This window comes from Hyla sarda, chromosome 2 (assembly GCF_029499605.1).
Source record: "Hyla sarda isolate aHylSar1 chromosome 2, aHylSar1.hap1, whole genome shotgun sequence".
NCBI lineage: Eukaryota > Metazoa > Chordata > Amphibia > Anura > Hylidae > Hyla > Hyla sarda.
In genome coordinates this window covers 286,552,885-286,571,989 of record NC_079190.1, presented here as the reverse complement: position 1 = coordinate 286,571,989, position 19,105 = coordinate 286,552,885, and the positions used below count along the sequence as shown (strand labels likewise).

Here is a 19,105-nt window from a genome sequence, read left to right as displayed (position 1 = left end):
CTGCCTCCATCAGGCAGACTCCTCCAGGAAAGACCTTTGTTTCTCCACGCCAACGCCTCGGAATCCTCAAATGGGGTCACTCCTCCCATCTCGCAGGTCATGCGGGCATCAAGAAATCTGTGCAACTCATCTCCCGCTTCTATTGGTGGCCGACTCTGGAGACGGATGTTGGGGACTTTGTGCGAGCCTGCACTATCTGTGCCCGGGATAAGACTCCTCGCCAGAAGCCCGCTGGTTTTCTTCATCCTCTGCCTGTCCCCGAACAGCCTTGGTCTCTGATTGGTATGGATTTTATTACTGATTTACCCCCTTCCCGTGGCAACACCGTTATTTGGGTGGTCGTTGATCGATTCTCCAAAATGGCACATTTCATCCCTCTTCCTGGTCTTCCTTCTGCGCCTCAGTTGGCTAAACAATTTTTTGTACACATTTTTCGTCTTCACGGGTTGCCTACGCAGATTGTCTCGGATAGAGGGGTCCAATTCGTGTCTAAATTCTGGAGGGCTCTCTGTAAACAACTCAAGATTAAATTAAATTTTTCCTCTGCATATCATCCCCAGTCCAATGGACAAGTAGAAAGAATTAACCAGATCCTGGGTGATTATTTGCGACATTTTGTTTCCTCCCGCCAGGATGACTGGGCAGATCTCCTTCCATGGGCCGAATTCTCGTATAACTTCAGGGTCTCTGAATCTTCCTCCAAATCCCCATTTTTCGTGGTGTACGGCCGTCACCCTCTTCCCCCCCTCCCTACCCCCTTGCCCTCTGGTCTGCCCGCTGTGGATGAAATTTCTCGTGACCTTTCCATTATATGGAGAGAGACCCAAAATTCTCTCTTACAGGCTTCTTCACGCATGAAGAGGTTCGCGGATAAGAAAAGAAGAGCTCCCCCCGTTTTTTCCCCTGGAGACAAGGTATGGCTCTCCGCTAAATATGTCCGCTTCCGTGTCCCTAGCTACAAGTTGGGACCACGCTATCTTGGTCCTTTCAAAATTTTGTGTCAAATTAATCCTGTCTCTTATAAACTTCTTCTTCCTCCTTCTCTTCGTATCCCTAATGCCTTTCACGTCTCTCTTCTCAAACCACTCATCCTCAACCGTTTTTCTCCCAAATCTGTTCCTCCCACTCCTGTTTCCGGCTCCTCGGACGTCTTCTCGGTCAAGGAAATTTTGGCTGCCAAAAAGGTCAGAGGGAAAAATTTTTTTTTAGTAGACTGGGAGGGTTGTGGTCCTGAAGAGAGATCCTGGGAACCTGAGGACAACATCCTTGACAAAAGTCTGCTCCTCAGGTTCTCAGGCTCCAAGAAGAGGGGGAGACCCAAGGGGGGGGGTACTGTTACGCCGAGCGCTCCGGGTCCCCGCTCCTCCCCGGAGCGCTCGCTTCACTCCCTCCGCTGCAGCGCTCCGGTCACGTCCTCTGACCCGGGGCGCTGCGATCCCGCTGCCAGCCGGGATGCGATTCGCGATGCGGGTAGCGCCCGCTCGCGATGCGCACCCCGGCTCCCCTACCTGACTCGCTCCCCGTCTGTTCTGTCCCGGCGCGCGCGGCCCCGCTCCCTAGGGCGCGCGCGCGCCGGGTCTCTGCGATTTAAAGGGCCACTGCGCCGCTGATTGGCGCAGTGGTTCCAATTAGGGTTTTCACCTGTGCACTTCCCTATATTACCTCACTTCCCTTGCACTCCCTTGCCGGATCTTGTTGCCTTAGTGCCAGTGAAAGCGTTCCTTGTGTGTTCCTTGCCTGTGTTTCCAGACCTTCTGCCGTTGCCCCTGACTACGATCCTTGCTGCCTGCCCCGACCTTCTGCTACGTCCGACCTTGCTTCTGCCTACTCCCTTGTACCGCGCCTATCTTCAGCAGCCAGAGAGGTGAGCCGTTGCTAGTGGATACGACCTGGTCACTACCGCCGCAGCAAGACCATCCCGCTTTGCGGCGGGCTCTGGTGAAAACCAGTAGTGGCTTAGAACCGGTCCACTAGCACGGTCCACGCCAATCCCTCTCTGGCACAGAGGGTCCACTACCTGCCAGCCGGCATCGTGACAGTGCATTTAATACTCACCTGTCCCCGCTGCTCCGGACCGCATCCTCACCGCTCCCGATGCTGTCCCAGGGGCTCCCGATGCTGTCCCACTGCTCCGGTGTCTTCTTCGGGATCCTCCGGCTTCTTCCGCATCTTCTCTAGTGTCCGGGCCCCGCTTTCTGGTGAGGTTATTACGTTGCTGAGCCGGGACGGCGTGCACAGGACGTAATAACGATGCCGGAAAGCGAGGCCCGGACCCCAGAGAAGATGCAGAAGACACCGGAGGATCGCAAAGTTGACCCGGAGCAGCGGGGATAGGTAAGTGAACCTGTCCGGGATGCTTAAACTGCCATCCGACAGCAGCTTAAGCATTTTGCGCTGTCGCATAGCAGTTATTGCGATGGCCCCAACATATAAAAGCATTGTATGTCGATGCTGACATCGACATGTGATGGCCTCTGAGAGGCCATCGTATGTCGATTTGATCATATGTCGGGGCCATCGCATGTCGGGGGGTTACTGTATTTTCTTTTTGGAACACAGAGCTCTCTGCTGACATCACAAGCACAGTGCTCTCTACTGACATCTCTGTCCATTTTAGGAACTGTCCAGAGCAGCATATGTTTTCTGTGGGGATTTTCTCCTACTCTGGACAATTCTTAAAATGGACAGAGATGTCAGCAGAGAGCACTGTGGTCTTGATGTCAGCAGAGAGCTCTGTGTTCCAAAAAGAAAATACTTTCCTTTGTAGTATACAGCAGCTAATAAGCACTGGAAGGATTAAGATTTTTTTTATAGAAGTAATCTGTTTAACTTTTTGGCACCAGTTGATTAAAAAAATAAATAAATTCTATCGGAGTACCCCTTTAATGAGCATTGACCTTACCATAGCATTGGAGCACATATGTTATGTCTCCCATTGATTCTAGTGAAAATTAGTAGTACTTTAACCACCAAAAGTGGTTAAAGAATTTTATGCCCAGGATTTGGGTTTACTTTGTACTTAGATTTTTTTTTTGTGTCATTTGTTGGGGAATTACATTTTTTTGATGGATTTTAGCCTATCATTATTAAAGGTTATACTTAACGGCACCTCAGTTTGTAAATATAAATAATTGTTCCCTCAGCATTCTATTTCCCAGATGTGGTTTTACAGTGTAATTTAGGAGAAAAAAATTACATGTGGCTGGGGAGAGGGTTGGGGGGAGGTTCTGTGGTTGGTAGTGACACCCGCAGTTTGTGACACTAGCACTAGTGACGTCCCTGTAAAGCAGTCAATGATGTTGTGAGACCACCCAGGTGACTCATAAGCTCAGAACTAGAAGGTTTTACATCAATATAATTCAGGTTATACTGGATTTTGTGACAGTGGTTTTTCTCCTCTTTCCATTCAGAACACATACACGCTCAGTTGAGCTGAACATTTATGTGTGTGGTTTTCACTTCCAGCCAGAAAGCAAAACATTGTATGGGACGACACCATCACAGAATGATTACTTTCCACTAGGTGGTGTTATCCCACTTGGGGGCAGGGGCATTGCAAAGATTTAAAATAAGGATCTCGAGCAGAGAAAAAACATAGACCTGCAGCCCATGAGTGAAGTGTGAAGCAGATAGCTGAGATTCCAGAGGATTCAGATGCAGATAAAGAGGCAATCGCTCAGAGATTTGAGGCAAGCTCTAAAAGTTTGCACCCTAAGTTCCCGGTATAAGTGTCTTTCTGTCTGGTGCCTATATTGCACTGCGTACATTGTATGCATTGCCACTCATGTTACTTTTCAGTGGGGGCAGGGCGAGGTAGGTGGCCATGAGGCCCTTGTCAGTGCGAGGCCTTAGGCGGCCGCCTAACTCACCTGATGGTAGAGCCGTCTCTGCTTAAGAGTATAGTAGACCACCTCCTGAAAAACATGCTTCACATATTCATTGTACTCCACTAAACTTTGTAACCTGGACTATGTTCCTTTCTGAACAATTTAATTGAACGTTATTAGACAGTTGCATTGACAACTACAAACAGGCATGCAGTATCAGTATTAGCTTCACCATATGCCATAACTATGTACTTTTACCTGTGTGTAATGGGCAAATTGGCATTAAACCTTTGTAAATAACTGTAGTCTAAAGTGTATCTTGGGTGGATCGGGTAAATACAGATGTCTATATTACTGTCACAATGTGTGCATTTCCTTTATAAGAAGACATGTTTGCTCTGTTATAGTTTTACTCTCCATGAAATAACAATTGAAAAGCAATTACTGTATACTGATAACTGCATTAAAATGTATAAATACAATGCACAATTGGGTGTTACTATTTTCCTTGTCATTGGGCCATGTCCCTACAAACTAAGAAGTCCATTATAAAATAGACAAGCTGTGCAGGGGGAGACCTGACACTGACAATTAACGTTTTTGCATAAAAAATTTTTTCACCTTGTCATTGTAAATCTTTCAGTTTTCCATCTACAGAGCCATATGAGAGTTTTTTTTTATGGTACTAATGAAACCTTTTATTTTATCATAAAAAAGCAATATGCAATTTTGTAAATTTGGCAGGGTTCAGATTTTATACCATTCACTGTGATAAAATTGACATATTATCTGTATTCCTCAGATTGCAGCAATTACAATGATTTGTATAGTTTCATTCATGTTTTACTACTTTTCAAACATTTTTAACTAAAAATATATATATTAAAATTACCATTTTCTGACCCTTGTATCTTTTTTTTACCTTTCTGTCTACGAAGATGTATGGACGCTCATTTTTGGCACCATAATCTGTCGTTTTTATTAGTACCATAATGGCATTAAATAGATTTTTTAAATCATTTGTTATTGCGTAATTAGTAAAGCATTTACTGCAAGGCTTCATTAATGTTATGGTTTAGTAGTTCAGACATTTCCACATGTGGTGATACCAAATATGTTAGCTTTTTTTAATGTTTTTTTACATTTTATTATTTGAATAAGGGAAAAAGAGAGGGTGAACTTTTTTTAATGGGAATTTTTGAAAATATTTTTTTTTTAAAGCATTCTTTTTTTTTACTTTAAAAAAAAAAATGTATTTCAAGGGGACATCTATAATAATCATGGGTAGCCAACTTGTCCCCCTGATTCACCAATATTGCGCCATATAACTGTTTAGATGCTAATCTATAGTGTTGCTGATGTATTTAGCTCACAGAGGATTGTCTTTTGTGCGAAGTGTTCGTTTTCTGGAGCCTCTCTGGATCTAAAAAGAAATGTTTTTTTTACCACTAACTGCAACATGAAAATGAGTAGTTGCTGGCTTCAGCTTTCGGCCAGGAGTTTTTGTAGACAGATGCACAACATTTTTTCATTCACGTCAGTCTATAGTAAAGCATAAATCATTTCATAGACAATAATGTGTAAGCATTAGGAGAGAGTTACTTTTAATGGACACTGTCAGATAAAAAACGTTTTATATGTTGTACAGTATGGCAAAACAATAGTTTTTCTAATATACGTCTTTAAAAAAATGTCACATTTTATTATAGAAAATTGCCTTTGAAAAACCAACAATTAGGAATCCCCATACCTCATGGGACACTGATGAGTCCCACAGCAGCATTAAAGGGGTACTCCAGCATTAAAGGGGATAAGATGTGTTCCAAAGCTACTTCAAAACTCCAAGCATGCCTGGACAGTCAAAGGATGTCTGGGCATGCTGGGAGTTGTAGTTTTGCAGAAGCTGTAGGCACACAGCTGACGTCAACACTGCTGCAACTATTCCAAAACTATAAGTCCCAGCATTACAGGACTGCCTAAGGATGATACACATACACATGAATGACATGGAAAGATCTTAATTATATACTCACCATATTGTCTTTGGTAGTAGTGTAGAGGCAATCTACAATAATCACTGTGTGTGTGTGTGTGTGTGTGTGTACAGCATAAAACAAGAAGAAAGGATTACAGAGCAGGGCTGCCAGGCTCGCTCCTGCGTCCAGTGAGTCAGCAGAGTAAGGAAGAAAGCCCATCAAGGACAACATCTGCCAAGAGTTTGGATGTTCTCTCCGTGTTTGCGTGAGTTTCCTTCGGGTACTCCTGTTTCCTTCCATACTTCAAAACATACTGATAGGTTTAGATTGTGTGCCGCAATGGGGACCGGGACAAATTTGAGTGTACAGTGCTACGGAATCTGTGTGTGCTATATAAATAAAGAGTTATTATAAAGCTGAGTCATGCACAATGCAGGCAAGAGAAGGACACACCTCCTCCAAAAGGCACAATGGAATAGACATTGAGCAAGTTTAATATTTTATTTTTGTGAAATGTGGAGGATAGAGACATTTACATGTACATGATCATGAATAGATACTGAGTAACATATAACAGTTTTTTTTTTGGGATCTGACAGGTACGCTTTAACAATCTCAGGTAATGTTTTGTCTGACTGGAATGGGCCTAAAATGGTGTATAATAGTATTTTACAGATTACAAAATGTGTGGCCTCTGGCACAAAGTAAATGTTGGCAACACATCAAATGCCTACTGAATGCATATTATAGGATAGAACACGGAGGGTGGAACTCACAGTGCCGTGACCATTTGATTGTCTCTTGCCCAGAATTATTAAATGGAGACATGGCGACACTGGTATATTTTCCAGAAATTAACAATAGGTGATGTCCTGTTGGTATAGTCCTGTCACCACTCATGAGTCCCCACTCAGAAGTGCTGTGATAACATTTCCATACACTAATAGTGATAGTTCTTGTGTTTGTGCAAACTGTCTGGATAATATAATTATTATATACATCCATAGACTGTTAAAGGCATAAATATCTATAACTTGAAGAGGTGCCTTACACATGAGATAGAAGTAGGTTGATGGTTGAAAAAGTGTTGAATGAATGTTTGTCTGATGAGCAATCCTTTCACAGACACAACCATATACATTTTACTTCATTCAGCATCACTTATATTTGAACAACTCTAACAATCCAATATGAAGGACGAATGACCATTCTGGGAATATTCTGAGAATATTCTTTCCCGAAACATCTTTAATGAACAAAAGATCTTTTGTTTGACTGAAAATTTGAAATGTGGCTGACTTATTTTCAGATAGTAACATCTGCCATTGGTTGTTTAAAAAGATCATTTATTATACAACTTCACCTGATGAACTATTATTTTGGTTGGAATCGTCTGCTTTCATTAACTTCATTCTAAGATGTACGGACACCTTAAAGGGGTACTCCGCCCCTAGACATCTTATGCCCTATCCGCGACCTCCCTGATGCACTCGGCGTTGGTTTAGAGCGTCGGGTGCAGCGCCAGAGGCTCGTGATGTCTTGACCACGCCCCATCAATGCAAGTCTATGGCAGGTGGCGTGACGGCCATAGACTTGCATTGAGGGGGCATGGCTGTAATGTCACAGATGTCTGGGGTTCTGCAGCTGAGATGCGGATAAGATTTCTAGGGATGGAGTACCCCTTTAAGTAGACCACCTATCCTGTAAACTGTATCTGCCACATAACTCTTTTGAACCTACGAAGTTGAAGAAATACAAACCATGTGATGTCTAGATATTATTTTCTGAAAATTTTCAGTAATCGTTCTTGTTTACAGGAATTGCAAATACATTTACAGTCACAGCAATAAATAAATATTGGATATTGAGTTATGGCAGTGCTGTCCAAGAATTACAATGTACAGAACTGCATTTCACGTTTTCGGGCCAAAGCGTCTGGAACATTTTTAGAGAGGCTGGAAGCAGAAAGACTATTTAAAAGAATGGTCTGGCAACTAGCCCAAGGCGTGTGGTGTAGAAGTTTTAGAAGGTTAGACATAGTAATATTGATGATTGACAATAAAGAGGAGTCGGTTAACAAACACCTGAATAGTGTTCTAGTGTTTTATCTGGAAATACAGATATCTAATAGTGATTATTACCTTACAAAATATTACCTTAAGATACCCCTTGTGTTTTGGCAGTCAACCATGCAGGATTAACTCCTTTGATGTTGGCTCAGAGTTTCAAACACTTAGAATGTGAAGAGCTGGTAAGTTGCCACCATGTTTAATTTTTTTTTTTTTTGTCTGGAATAAGTTTTATATTACAGTATGTTCTAATTGGTTACAGCTGGAAAGAGCAGGAGATGGAAGCTTGAATATTGACTTGGATTTCGACTGGTTTCACATAGAAGAGGAAGTAAGCTATAGCGATGAGGAAGATGGAGAAAAGGTGAGTACAATGAGGGGCATTTACTAATCTTTTACTATGTAGTCTGGTTTTTACCCTGTTTTTTTCTACTTCATTTTTGACTGTGCGACAAATTTACTAAATTGTTGCACGGTGTTAATAAATTTGGCACACATAGGCAAAAGTGGGAAATTTACTTCATGTAGTAAAAAAAATAGTCTGTTCCTTTTTCCTGCTGTCTGAATAGGTTTGGCTGCTAGGTTTCCTTCTGGATCTTTTGTTTTTGAGTTTTTTTTTTTAGCTTTTTCACCACATCTAAATAATTTAATAACTAAATTGTAGTCATGGCTCAGAATAGTGGTAAACGGCGTTTAGTGTGTGTGTGTGTGTGTGTGTTTATTACATTTTTTTAACACAGTTTTTTCTCCCTAAATGTACTTACACTTTTTTTTTTGTTACTTCTTCTATAGATCCGTGTATCCTCTGGACTTCTTCGGATTCGGTGGACTACTTCGACGACCAGAGTTTTTCTTTGCTTTATGTTAATAAAATGGTTAACGAGGGCTTGTGGGGGAGTGTTTTTTTGTAATAAATTTTTTTTTTAAACCTGTTGTGTTTGTTTTTTTTTACTTTACTAGACAGGCTTAGTAGTGGAAGCTGTCTTATAGACGGAGTCCATTACTAAGCCGGGCTTAGCGTTAGCCACAAAAACAGCTAGCGCTAACCCCCAATTATTACCCCGGTACCCAACGCCACAGGGGTGCCGGGAAGAGCCGGTACCAACAGGCCCGGAGTGTCAAATATTGCGCTCCTGGGCCTAGGCGGTAACAGGCTGGCGTTATTTAGGCTGGGGAGGGCCAGTAACAATGGTCCTCACCCACCCTGGTAACTTCAGGCTGTTACTGTTTGGTCGGTATTTGTCTGAGAATAAAAATAGGGGGGACCCTATGTGTTTTTTTTAAATATTTAATTATTTATAAAAAAAAAAAACGCATAGGGTCCCCCCTATTTTCATTCTCAGCCAAATACCAACCAAATAGTAACAGCCTGACATTACAAAGGTGGGCGAGGACCATTGTTACTGGCCCTCCCCAGCATCATAACGCCAGCCTGTTGCCGCCTAGGCCCAGGAGCGCCATTTTTGACGTTCCAGGCCTGTTGGTACCGGCTCTTCCCGGCACCCCTGTGGCTTTGGGCACCGGGGTAATAATAGGGGGTTAGCTTAGTAATGGACTCCGTCTATAAGACAGCTTCCACTACTAAGCCTGTCTAGTAAAGTAAGGCAAAAACACAACAGGTTTTAAAAAATTTTTATTACAAAAAACACTCCCTCACAAGCCCTCGTTAACCATTTTATTAAAATCAAAGAAAAACGCTGGTCATCGAAGTAGTCCACCGAATCCGAAGGAGTCCACAGGATACACGGATCTGAAATGAGAAGAAAAAAAAATGGGTTAGTACATTTATTATCACCTGCTCACACATCTCCCGCCCCGCACGACTACAACTGCCAGCATGCCCTTACAGTAAGGACATGCTGGGAGTTGTAGTTGTGTGGTGCAGGAGATGTGTGGGCAAGTGACAAGCTTGTCCCCTGCCCCCAGCTGCAGGACTACAACTCCCAGCATGCCCTTACAGTAATGTGGGGTGGAGGCCGGGCACAGTGTTTCCCAACCTGGGAGTTGTAGTTTTGCAACATCTGGAGGCACCCTGGTTGGGAAACACTGTGTTGGCCAGTGTTTCCCAACCAGGGTGCCTCCAGATGTTGCATAACTACAACTCCCAGCATGCCTGGACAGCCAAAGGCTGTCCAGGCATGCTGGGAGTTGTAGTCTTGCAACATCTGGAGGCACCCTGGTTGGGAAACACTGTTTTAGGGCTTGGGCAACTTACCGTCTTCCGTAGGATCCAGCGCCGCACGACAGTGCCGCGTGACAATCTCCGTCACCGATCGTCGCTGGAGTCTCGGAAGGGTAAGTGAACGTCTTCACCGTTCCCCTTCAGCTGTTTAGTTTTGCAACAGCTGGAGGACTACAGTTTACAGACCACAAACCAGTGGTCTGCAAACTGTGGCCCTCCAGCTGTTGCAAAACTACAACACCCAGCATGCCCTGACAGCCAAAGCCTTTGGATGTCAGGGCAGGAGCCCGGGCTGACATTACAGTGCAGACCCGGGCTCCACATACTGCCTCCCCGCTACCCTCACTTATGGGGACACTGATATACATCCCCCCTTGTCTCCCGCCCGCGCCCCTCAGCTCCCGCTGCTACAAGACTACAACTCCCAGCGTGTCCTCACTGTAAGGGCAAGCTGGGACTTGTAGTCTTGCAACAGTTAGCAGACAGATAGGAGTTGTGTGGCGCTGGCAGGTGAGAGGGGGGGGGGGGGGGGGGGGATGTAAATCACTGCAGTGTCCCGGTAGCGCAGTGAGGGTAGCGGGGAGAAAGTATGTCGGAGCCCGGGCGGCAGTAGCTTTTCCTGCTCCATGTTGGAGCTGGAGTAAATTTAGTCAATTTTTACGGCCGTTGCGACAGTTTATTGCGCAACTGCGACTGTCTCAGTTAATAAATACCTGACCACTGCAAGTCAAAAATGAAAACTTGCGTAAATCAAGCGGGGAAAAAAAAATGTGACTTTCTAGCTCTTGCTAGAGAAAGTCGCACGAAAAATAGGGTAGGCGCAATTGCGACAATTTTGCGCCAAAAATAGTCAGAAAAAAATGACTAAACCCCTTAGTAAATGCCCCTCAATGTGCTTTACCATAAGATAAGTCTTTCCCTTTAAAGGGGTATTCTTGCTTTATACATCTTATCCCCTATCCAAAGGATGGCCGTCACGCCCCCTCCCACAGACATGAATGGAGGGAGTGGCTTGACATCATGAGGGGCGTAGCATGACTTCACAAGGAGCGTGGCCGTGACATCACGTCTCGGACTTGGAGGCAGCGCCCGGCATATTCCCTGTCCTGGATAAGATGTATAAAGCCGGAATACCCCATTAAATTAATCCAAGAGCCCCAAATTTTCTAAAGACGAGAGTGTAAGTTTTTTCTTTCTTTGTTCTCCTCGCTAAGGGTTGGGTAATTTAGAGATGGGTCCGATGTTAAAAGCTGTATAGTTTTTCTTATAGCACACAATAATGTTTTTATGGCCTAAATATTTAACAAGTAAACAAAATGAAATTATTATAAAACTGGATTCATACCAGCAATGTCTTTTTCACTGTTCTCTTCTATCATTCCTCCAAAGCAGAATGAAAAAAAAAGATTACTGGCAGATCTGTTGCATGACAAATACCATTGCCTCATTGACTTTAATGTGGCCTGCTGGGTTTGTGGTATGGTTTTCAGCATTTTCAAAGACAGAATAGTGCAGCATACTGTGCTATTTTGTCTGGTGCTTTTGATGGAACATGTGACATTCAACAGAGATTCCAACCTAGGTGAGACTGTAAGACTGGGCAAGATTATTTTCTGTGGTTACCTTCTATCAAAATGTACACAGAGAAATCAGTCCCCTATTTCTTTTTACTGTACAGTGACTTAAAGGGGTTAAATGTCCCTTTTGATCTAAAGGGTTAATAGCCGCCCGTGGCACTTGCCACATGTCAGCTATTAACGCCAGCCCCCAGCTACAGGAATCAGCTGGGGGCCGGACGGTATGACGCGGGCTCGAGTCGGGAGCCCGTGTCATACACCGCTTGCCATCTCAGGACGAGCTGGCTCGTCCTTAGACGGCAACCGGTTAAACCATCCCTGGTGGTCCATTGTGGGGATCCAACCATCCCTGGTGGTCCAGGGGGCAATCTACTTCTGAGGTAGCCGGAGGACTTACCTCCCCTTCCGTGTCGGCTGCTGCGCTGTGAATGATAAAGCCTGGCAGGACGAGGCTTTATCAATCAAGCGCAGAGCATACAGATCAATGTGTTTCTACGAAACCACATTTATCTGTATGAGGAATCTAATGATTCCTCCTAAAAGTCCCCTAAGGGGACTAAAAGTGTAAAATAAAAAGTTAAATAAAAAGTAAAAAAAAACACCCATTAACCCCTTCCTTATTAAAAGTTTAAATCACCCCCCTTTTCGCAAATTCCATATAAAAATATGTAACCATAATAAAAATAAACATATGTGGTATCACCGCGTGCGTAAATGTCCGATCTATAAAATTATATTGTCAATTAAACCGCACGGTCAATGACATACACGCAAAAAAATTACAAAGTCCAAAAATTCCGCTCAATACGAAAATGGTAGCGCTGAAAACTTCAGATCACAGTGCAAAAAATGAGCCATCATACCGCCCTGTACACGGAAAAATAAAAAAGTTATAGGGGTCATAGTTATGATTTTTTCCAGAAGTTAGACAAAATCAAACCTATATAAGTAGGGTATCATTTTAATCATATGGACCTACAGAATAAAGGAAAGATGTCATTTTTTACTGAAAAATCTACTGTGTAGAAATGGTAGCCCCCAAAATTTACAAAATGGTGTTGCAAAATGATTTTTTGGGGGGGGTTTCCCTGTAGATTTTGGGGTAAAATTACTGATGTCAATACAAAGTAGAATTGGTGGCACAAAAAATAAGCCATCATATGGATTTTTAAGTGCAAAATTGAAAGGGTTATGATTTTTAAAAGGAGGAAAAAACGAAAGTGCAAAAATGGAAAAACGCTCGGTCCTTAAGGGGGTTAAAGGCAGAAATGTAAACATTTTGTAATCTGTTTCTATTTTCGAAATTGTAATGTTTTATTTTATTTTGCAATTTTTTTAAGTGCCCCAACTTTTTTGCAGAGGTTTTACAAATATGCTTTACAGCAAGCCCCACATTATTCTTATTTATTAGAACTTTTTGTTGACCAGCTTAAGTAGCCTAAATATAATGAATTAGGACATTTTTTGGTCTTTAAAGGGGTTCTCCGGTGCTTAGACATCTTATCCCCTATCCAAAGGATAGGGGATAAGATGCCTGATCATGGGAGTCCTGCCACTGGGGACCCCCGGGATCTTGCACGCAGCACCCCGTTTGTAATCAGTCCACGGAGCATGTTCGCTCCGGGTCTGATTACCGACGACCACTGGGCCGGCGGCGTGTGACATCACGCCTCCGCCCCCGTGTGACGTCACCCTCCGACCCTCAATGCAAGCCTATGGGAGGGGCGTGACAGCGGCGGGACTCCCGTGATCAGGCATCTTATCCCCTATCCTTTGGATAGGGGAAAAGATGTGTAAGCACCGGAGTACCCCTTTAAGGGTATGTTCAGTTTGTCCACACTGAATAATGTGAATCTCCACTCGCAGAAATCTGCAAGTGGAGATTCCATCTGGCTTCTGCCGCTGAAATACTTCAAGGGTAGGACCGTGTAGCCCTGCTCCGTCACCATTGACGCAATACAGGGCTTGCGGACTTCCGCACATAGAGTGAGCATGTTCTTTCTTTGTGTGGATCAATTTCAGCCGTGGATCAATGTCCACCACTGAAATTCCGCAGTGTGAACGAGTCCGCGGAAGACCCATTTACACAAATAGTAATGTTCATAGCGCGAATTTCCAACACACAATTCCGTGCAAAGAAATTCAACTCAAATTACACAGTGTGAAGGGAAGATTGCTGTATGTGGTGACCCACAGTTGTATGGCGGGACCACGGGTGTAGCGGTGTGAGTGGTGAGATCAGATGGTATTAACCCCGGGGGCAAGATGTTGTTATCCGCTAGTGTTCATTACGCCAGTGTGGTTTTAGGGTTCCGGAACACCACACGCCTGGTTCCTCCGCTATCCCAGTTACTAGTAGTGAAATGAGAGTCCACAACCATTTATGGTCAAATGGAGGCTTTACTGAGTATAAGACAGATGGAATTATCTTCACAGCTAAGGCCAGATTTCCCGGAGAGGTGTCAGGACCCAGAAGGACCTCGCAGCTTGCCGGACCAATATACTTGTAATAAACTTGACTCGAGATTTGACTTGACTTGATGATATGCAGGACTTTTCTAGTTTAAGTGACAGCAGATATAGACTTGAGACTTACTGGAATGATTGTAGCTTTTGGGGGTCTTCCAGATGCTGATCACTTGCACTGAGATCCGTACTAGCTTGTTCTCAGTAAAGGAAGAGTGAATTTTAATGGCCGCCCCTTTATATAGTGGGGGGCTGGACTAAAGCCCATTGGTCAAGATGCGGGTCATTGGTTAAGCTGGTGCTCTCTGGGAGAACATATGACAACAAATCATGTGACTGCATAACATAACACGTGACAGACTTACACAGGTCCTTGAGACCTCCCACAGGTCCTTGGTACTACCTATACATTAGGAGATGGTCTAGGCATTAAAGTGATATACACAACATTCTGGAAACAACAGGGGGAGACCTTGCAGGGGAGCCCCCAGGTCACTGAGGGTCTCAACCTGACAGGGAATAAGGGTAGTACAGGACCATGTCCTGTACTTGGACATCACATGTAGTTCACTCAAGCTACACCTGTGTGGCCTAAGGTACCCGGCAAACATAATCCCAGAATTCTTATATATATATTTTTTAATATATATATATATATATATATATATATATATATATATATATATCTCCTATACAAAGGAGTGGGAATAACTAACAGATTGGTGTGGGTCTGACCACTTGGACCCCTGCTGATCCTGACAATACAAGAAATTGCATCACATAATGAATGGAACACACCGTGCATATGCCTCCAGCGCTCTATTCATTATTTATGAAAATCAGTGAAACTAGGGAGTCATATAGAGCAAGACCATAACCAGTGATCAAGATATGCAAGATATTGCATAGTGCCACCAGTCAAAGAGTACTTATGTGAAGCAAACTTGTCCAAATGATATTATTGATATCTCATGGTGTCACTGTCATCACATTTTTACAACCTGTATTCTCTAGAAGGTTTTAGTAACTAGACCTAACATTCATGTAGCGCTAGCTGTTTGGAAATCTGGTTGGAATAACGGTAAAATTATACATATTGGTCAATTTACCTATAAACAAATGTATTGTTCTTTAAGATCATGAAAACCTTTGTGCGGCATTAACCCAACATTGTAAGTAGTCATTCCTAACAATGCAGGAAGCCCACCCCCACAAAATTGAAATCTGTCTTTTGTATAGGGCTGGGGCATGTTTGCCTAGTTCATGCTTGAATTCTGGTGAATCTTTTTATCTGTTTTCTTCATAGTCCAGTTGTCATGGATACCTGTGTACAATAGCTTCTCTCCACCAAGAGACCTTTGTGGGATGGATCTGAAAAACAAGTTAATACACATGCAGATGGAGATATTTTTCATGGAGAAACATAATTAACATGCTTTATGTCAATAATACAATAGGGTATGGAATGGTATGAAATTGCATAATAGAAAACTGGAGTGCTTCCTGTGCCAAAAGACACTATTAGTCTCTATGTGCCAATAGAAAAGTTCCCTATGAATCATAAAAAAACAACTTAATAATATCTTCAAATAATATACATAGTAGCAGAGCTTAAGGAGTACTCCAGTGGAAAAAAATTACTTTAAATCAACTGGTGCCTGAAGGTTATACATATTTGTAAATGACTTCTATTAAAAAAGCTTAATCCTTCCAGTTCTTATCAGCTACTTTATACTACAGAGAACATTATTTTCTTTTTGCATTTCTTTCCAGTCTGACCACAGTGGTCTCTGCTGACACCTCTGTCCATGTCAGGAACTGCCCAGAGCAGGAGCCAATCCCTATATCAAACCTATCCTGACATGGACAGAGGTGTCAGCAGAGAGCACTTCCTGTAGTCCTGAGCAGTTTGGTGTGCAGCTCATTCGGGTGTGTCTCTTTGTGTGCTCCAGAGACTTCCAGCAGACCAGAGCAGGTGTTTCATCAGCCTCCCCAGGAGTGTGGCAGCCTCCTCGGGAGAGCCTCCCTGCATGGCGTCCCTGGCCTCCACCTCCCGTTCTTCAAGGCTGGCGGGGGGTGGAGAGCAAACAGCAACAGCCATTCCGGCCCGGGGTAGAAGATCTGGCAGAGTCTGCAGCAATGCAGGCTCTGCTCCCCCGGCAACAGGTACCAGCCAGAGATCTGGTGGACAAAAGGCGAGGAGGAGAAGTGTGGAGTTGTGGGTAGAGCGAGGGCCCAAGGAGTCCAGTGCCAACTACTGCTCCCGCCTGGCCGCGAGGTTTGCTGAGTATGATCGGTGCGGCAAGGATCTGAAGTTGGCCAGAGAAGATCTGCGAGGCGCTCAGAATCTGGTGAACACTGCACCAAAAAAGAACAGGCCAGAGTTAAGGAAAAAGATCGCAGCACTGAAAGCTGAGATTGTGCAGCTGGAGGAGAGGAGAGCAGAGATCTTGGAGGGGAGCGGTCTCTTTAAGGAAAAGCTTGAGAACGACAGCCGGTTTGCCGCCACGAAATCCCCAGGTAAGGTGGAGGTGGATGTTGGGGAGAGTAGTGGCGGTGAAGATAGCGAGGATGGTGGTGAAGCTGTAAAGGAGGAGGAGAAGGTGGAAGAAAGTGCACAAGTTGTGGAGATGGATGCTGTTCCTGTGGCTACTCCCTATGACACCAAAACACAGGACAGCTACATTGAGCCAGCACAGGTGGCACTACCAGCAAGCGATAGTGAGGAGGATGTGGAAAGTGAGGCTGGGGGATTGTTGAGGGCGATCATAATGCAGGAGTCCCCAGCCCACCTCCAGAATTTTACCTTTGGAGAAGATCAGTGTGAGGATGTGGTGGTGAAGCGAAAAGCTAAGAAACAAAAGATTCAGGAAACAGTACAATATGTGTTTGTTCCCTTCCAGCAGTCTGGGCCAGCTGCAAAGCTGGTTCAGGCTGCTGGGCCCCCCAGACTGCCAGACTCCGTTTCTGTGGTGGAACGGAGCCAGCATGGGGGGTACAGCATGGCGTCAGAAAAGGCAGAGGGCGCAATAGATGTGAAGCCCACCCATCTTGCCGGTAGGGAGGGGCATGATGGGCTGATGGTGAGCAGTGGCGAGGCAAGCTATGCTGCAATGTGCTCGGGGGGCGGTTCCCCGAGTGCTATGGGCATTACCGGCACTGCGGGGCACTCCCCTGTGAGGGGGGGGAGTGTCCGGGTGCCGGTGGAGGAGAGTGGTAGGTCTGTGTGCTCGGGGGGCGGTCCTCCGAGTACTGTGTATTCTGTGGGCGCTGCGGGGCACTCCTCTGTGAGGGGGGGGAGTGTCCGGGCGCCGGCATCATCCACAGAACCCGTGTGGTTGGGAAAAGTAGGTGCTGGCACTGTGGGAGGAGCTGGGGTGCGCCCGGAGGGGCAGCCCCAGACTCCGGAAGTGACTTCAGCTATGGAGCAGGAACTATCAGCATCGATCCCGGCAGCTAAGCCAGAAAAAAAGAGTGTAATAAAACCTGCAACACTACAAGTCCCAGCCAGCCCAGAAAATGTTAGTCAGGATAAGAGTGCTGGATGTGAGAATGCTGAGTGTGGAAGTGTTGTGGATGAGAGGAGTGTATGTGGGAGAGTCAGTGGAGTGAATGATGGTGGGAGTAGTAGTGATATGAATGGGAAAAAAGATGATGAGAGGAGTGGTGTGAATGGTGTTATTAGTGGTTCTGGGTTTGGTTCTGGGTCTGGTCCGGCTGCCCCCCCGGTAGTGACTGCTCCTAGGAGCTATGCCAATGTCGCTGCCGGGGGTTCAGGGGGGTCCCCGTCTCCGTCCGGCTCTGGAGGCCTCTTGCAACAGCGCCTCCTGGAGGCTCTACGCAGGGGTGACAGGTCGATCCAGGTAGAGGGAAGGGGTGAGGTCGACCTGTCTTTCTGGATAGAGAGGCACGGTTTGGGGGCTTTTCGAGAGAGGAATGGGGAGGTGGTCTGGTCCCTCCCGACATCCGGGCAGGACAATAACCGTAGGAATGTGGTCCGTCTGATTTGGAGGGGCGAGGATGCGTGCCCACCTCGCGCAAAAGTGGTTGAGCTCCTCCTTCAGATGGAATTCAGGGCGAGCGACATCTTTGCCCTGATTCACCCCTATGGTTCGTCTGAGTTTGACGTCAGTTTCGTTCGGCCGGAGGGTCTTGAACTCTTCTGGTCGAACTACGAAGTGGCGAAGAACGAGCCCGGCTGGCGGGATTTCGCCGTAAAGGCGATTTCCCGTCAGAACTCTGTCAAGAAAGTGACCGTTTTGACCCGTAACGAGTCGCTTTCTTGTTATGACATCATGACCTGGCTCGGACGGTATGGGGATGTGACGGACATGCCCAAGAAAAACTTTGATGAGCACGGGATCTGGTCCGGGGCCTGGACGTTTTCCGTCAAACTCAAGCGTTCAGGGAGTACAGTTGCCCACATTCCGTCAGCCGCCTTCCTTGGACGTGATAGGATCCAGGTCTTCTACCAGGGGCAGCCTAAGGTCTGTCACAGGTGTGGCAGCCCCACCCACTTTAGCGCAGCCTGTACTGTGCAGGTCTGCGCTTTGTGTGGTGGGGTGGGTCATCTGGCCGCATCCTGTAGGCAGATCCGGTGCCACCTGTGTGGTGTCCTCGGGCACCCTTTCAGCCGTTGTCCTAGCGCCTTTGCCCGTGCAGCGGCCGCTACAGCTGAGGAGAGCTGTGAAGTTGCCTCGGCTGGGGAGGGCACGGGCAGGGATGGGGGCGCAACAGGGCTAGTGAGGAGGAAAAAGGGCCCCGCCAAACTAAGGCGGGAGGAAAATCGGAGGAGGAGTAGGGAGCTGGAGAGTGCCCAGGTGGCGGGGGTAGCTCCGGCCCCTGCTCCTGAAGCTGGCCCTGTAACCGCTGAAGCCCAGGAGGAGGACGTGCTGGATGAGGAGGTCAGGATGCTGCGCAAAGAGGAGGGCAATATGGCCGACACTTCCGATTCCTCCCACTATGAAAGTGTGGATGAGGAGAGTGGAGAGAGGCCTAAAAAGAAAGA

General features: G+C 45.6%; 1 protein-coding gene across 2 annotated transcripts in view; it reads left to right on the top strand.

Annotated features, from left to right (window-relative positions):
- Positions 1-19,105, top strand: part of LOC130356191 (arf-GAP with SH3 domain, ANK repeat and PH domain-containing protein 3-like) — a 151,183-nt gene that overhangs the window by 99,817 nt on the left and 32,261 nt on the right. For both annotated transcript variants that reach the window (XM_056557348.1, XM_056557347.1), the window contains exons 20-21: positions 7,987-8,054; positions 8,135-8,236. In XM_056557348.1, coding sequence (XP_056413323.1) covers positions 7,987-8,054; positions 8,135-8,236 — 170 coding nt within the window. The remainder of the gene's footprint in view (positions 1-7,986; positions 8,055-8,134; positions 8,237-19,105) is intronic.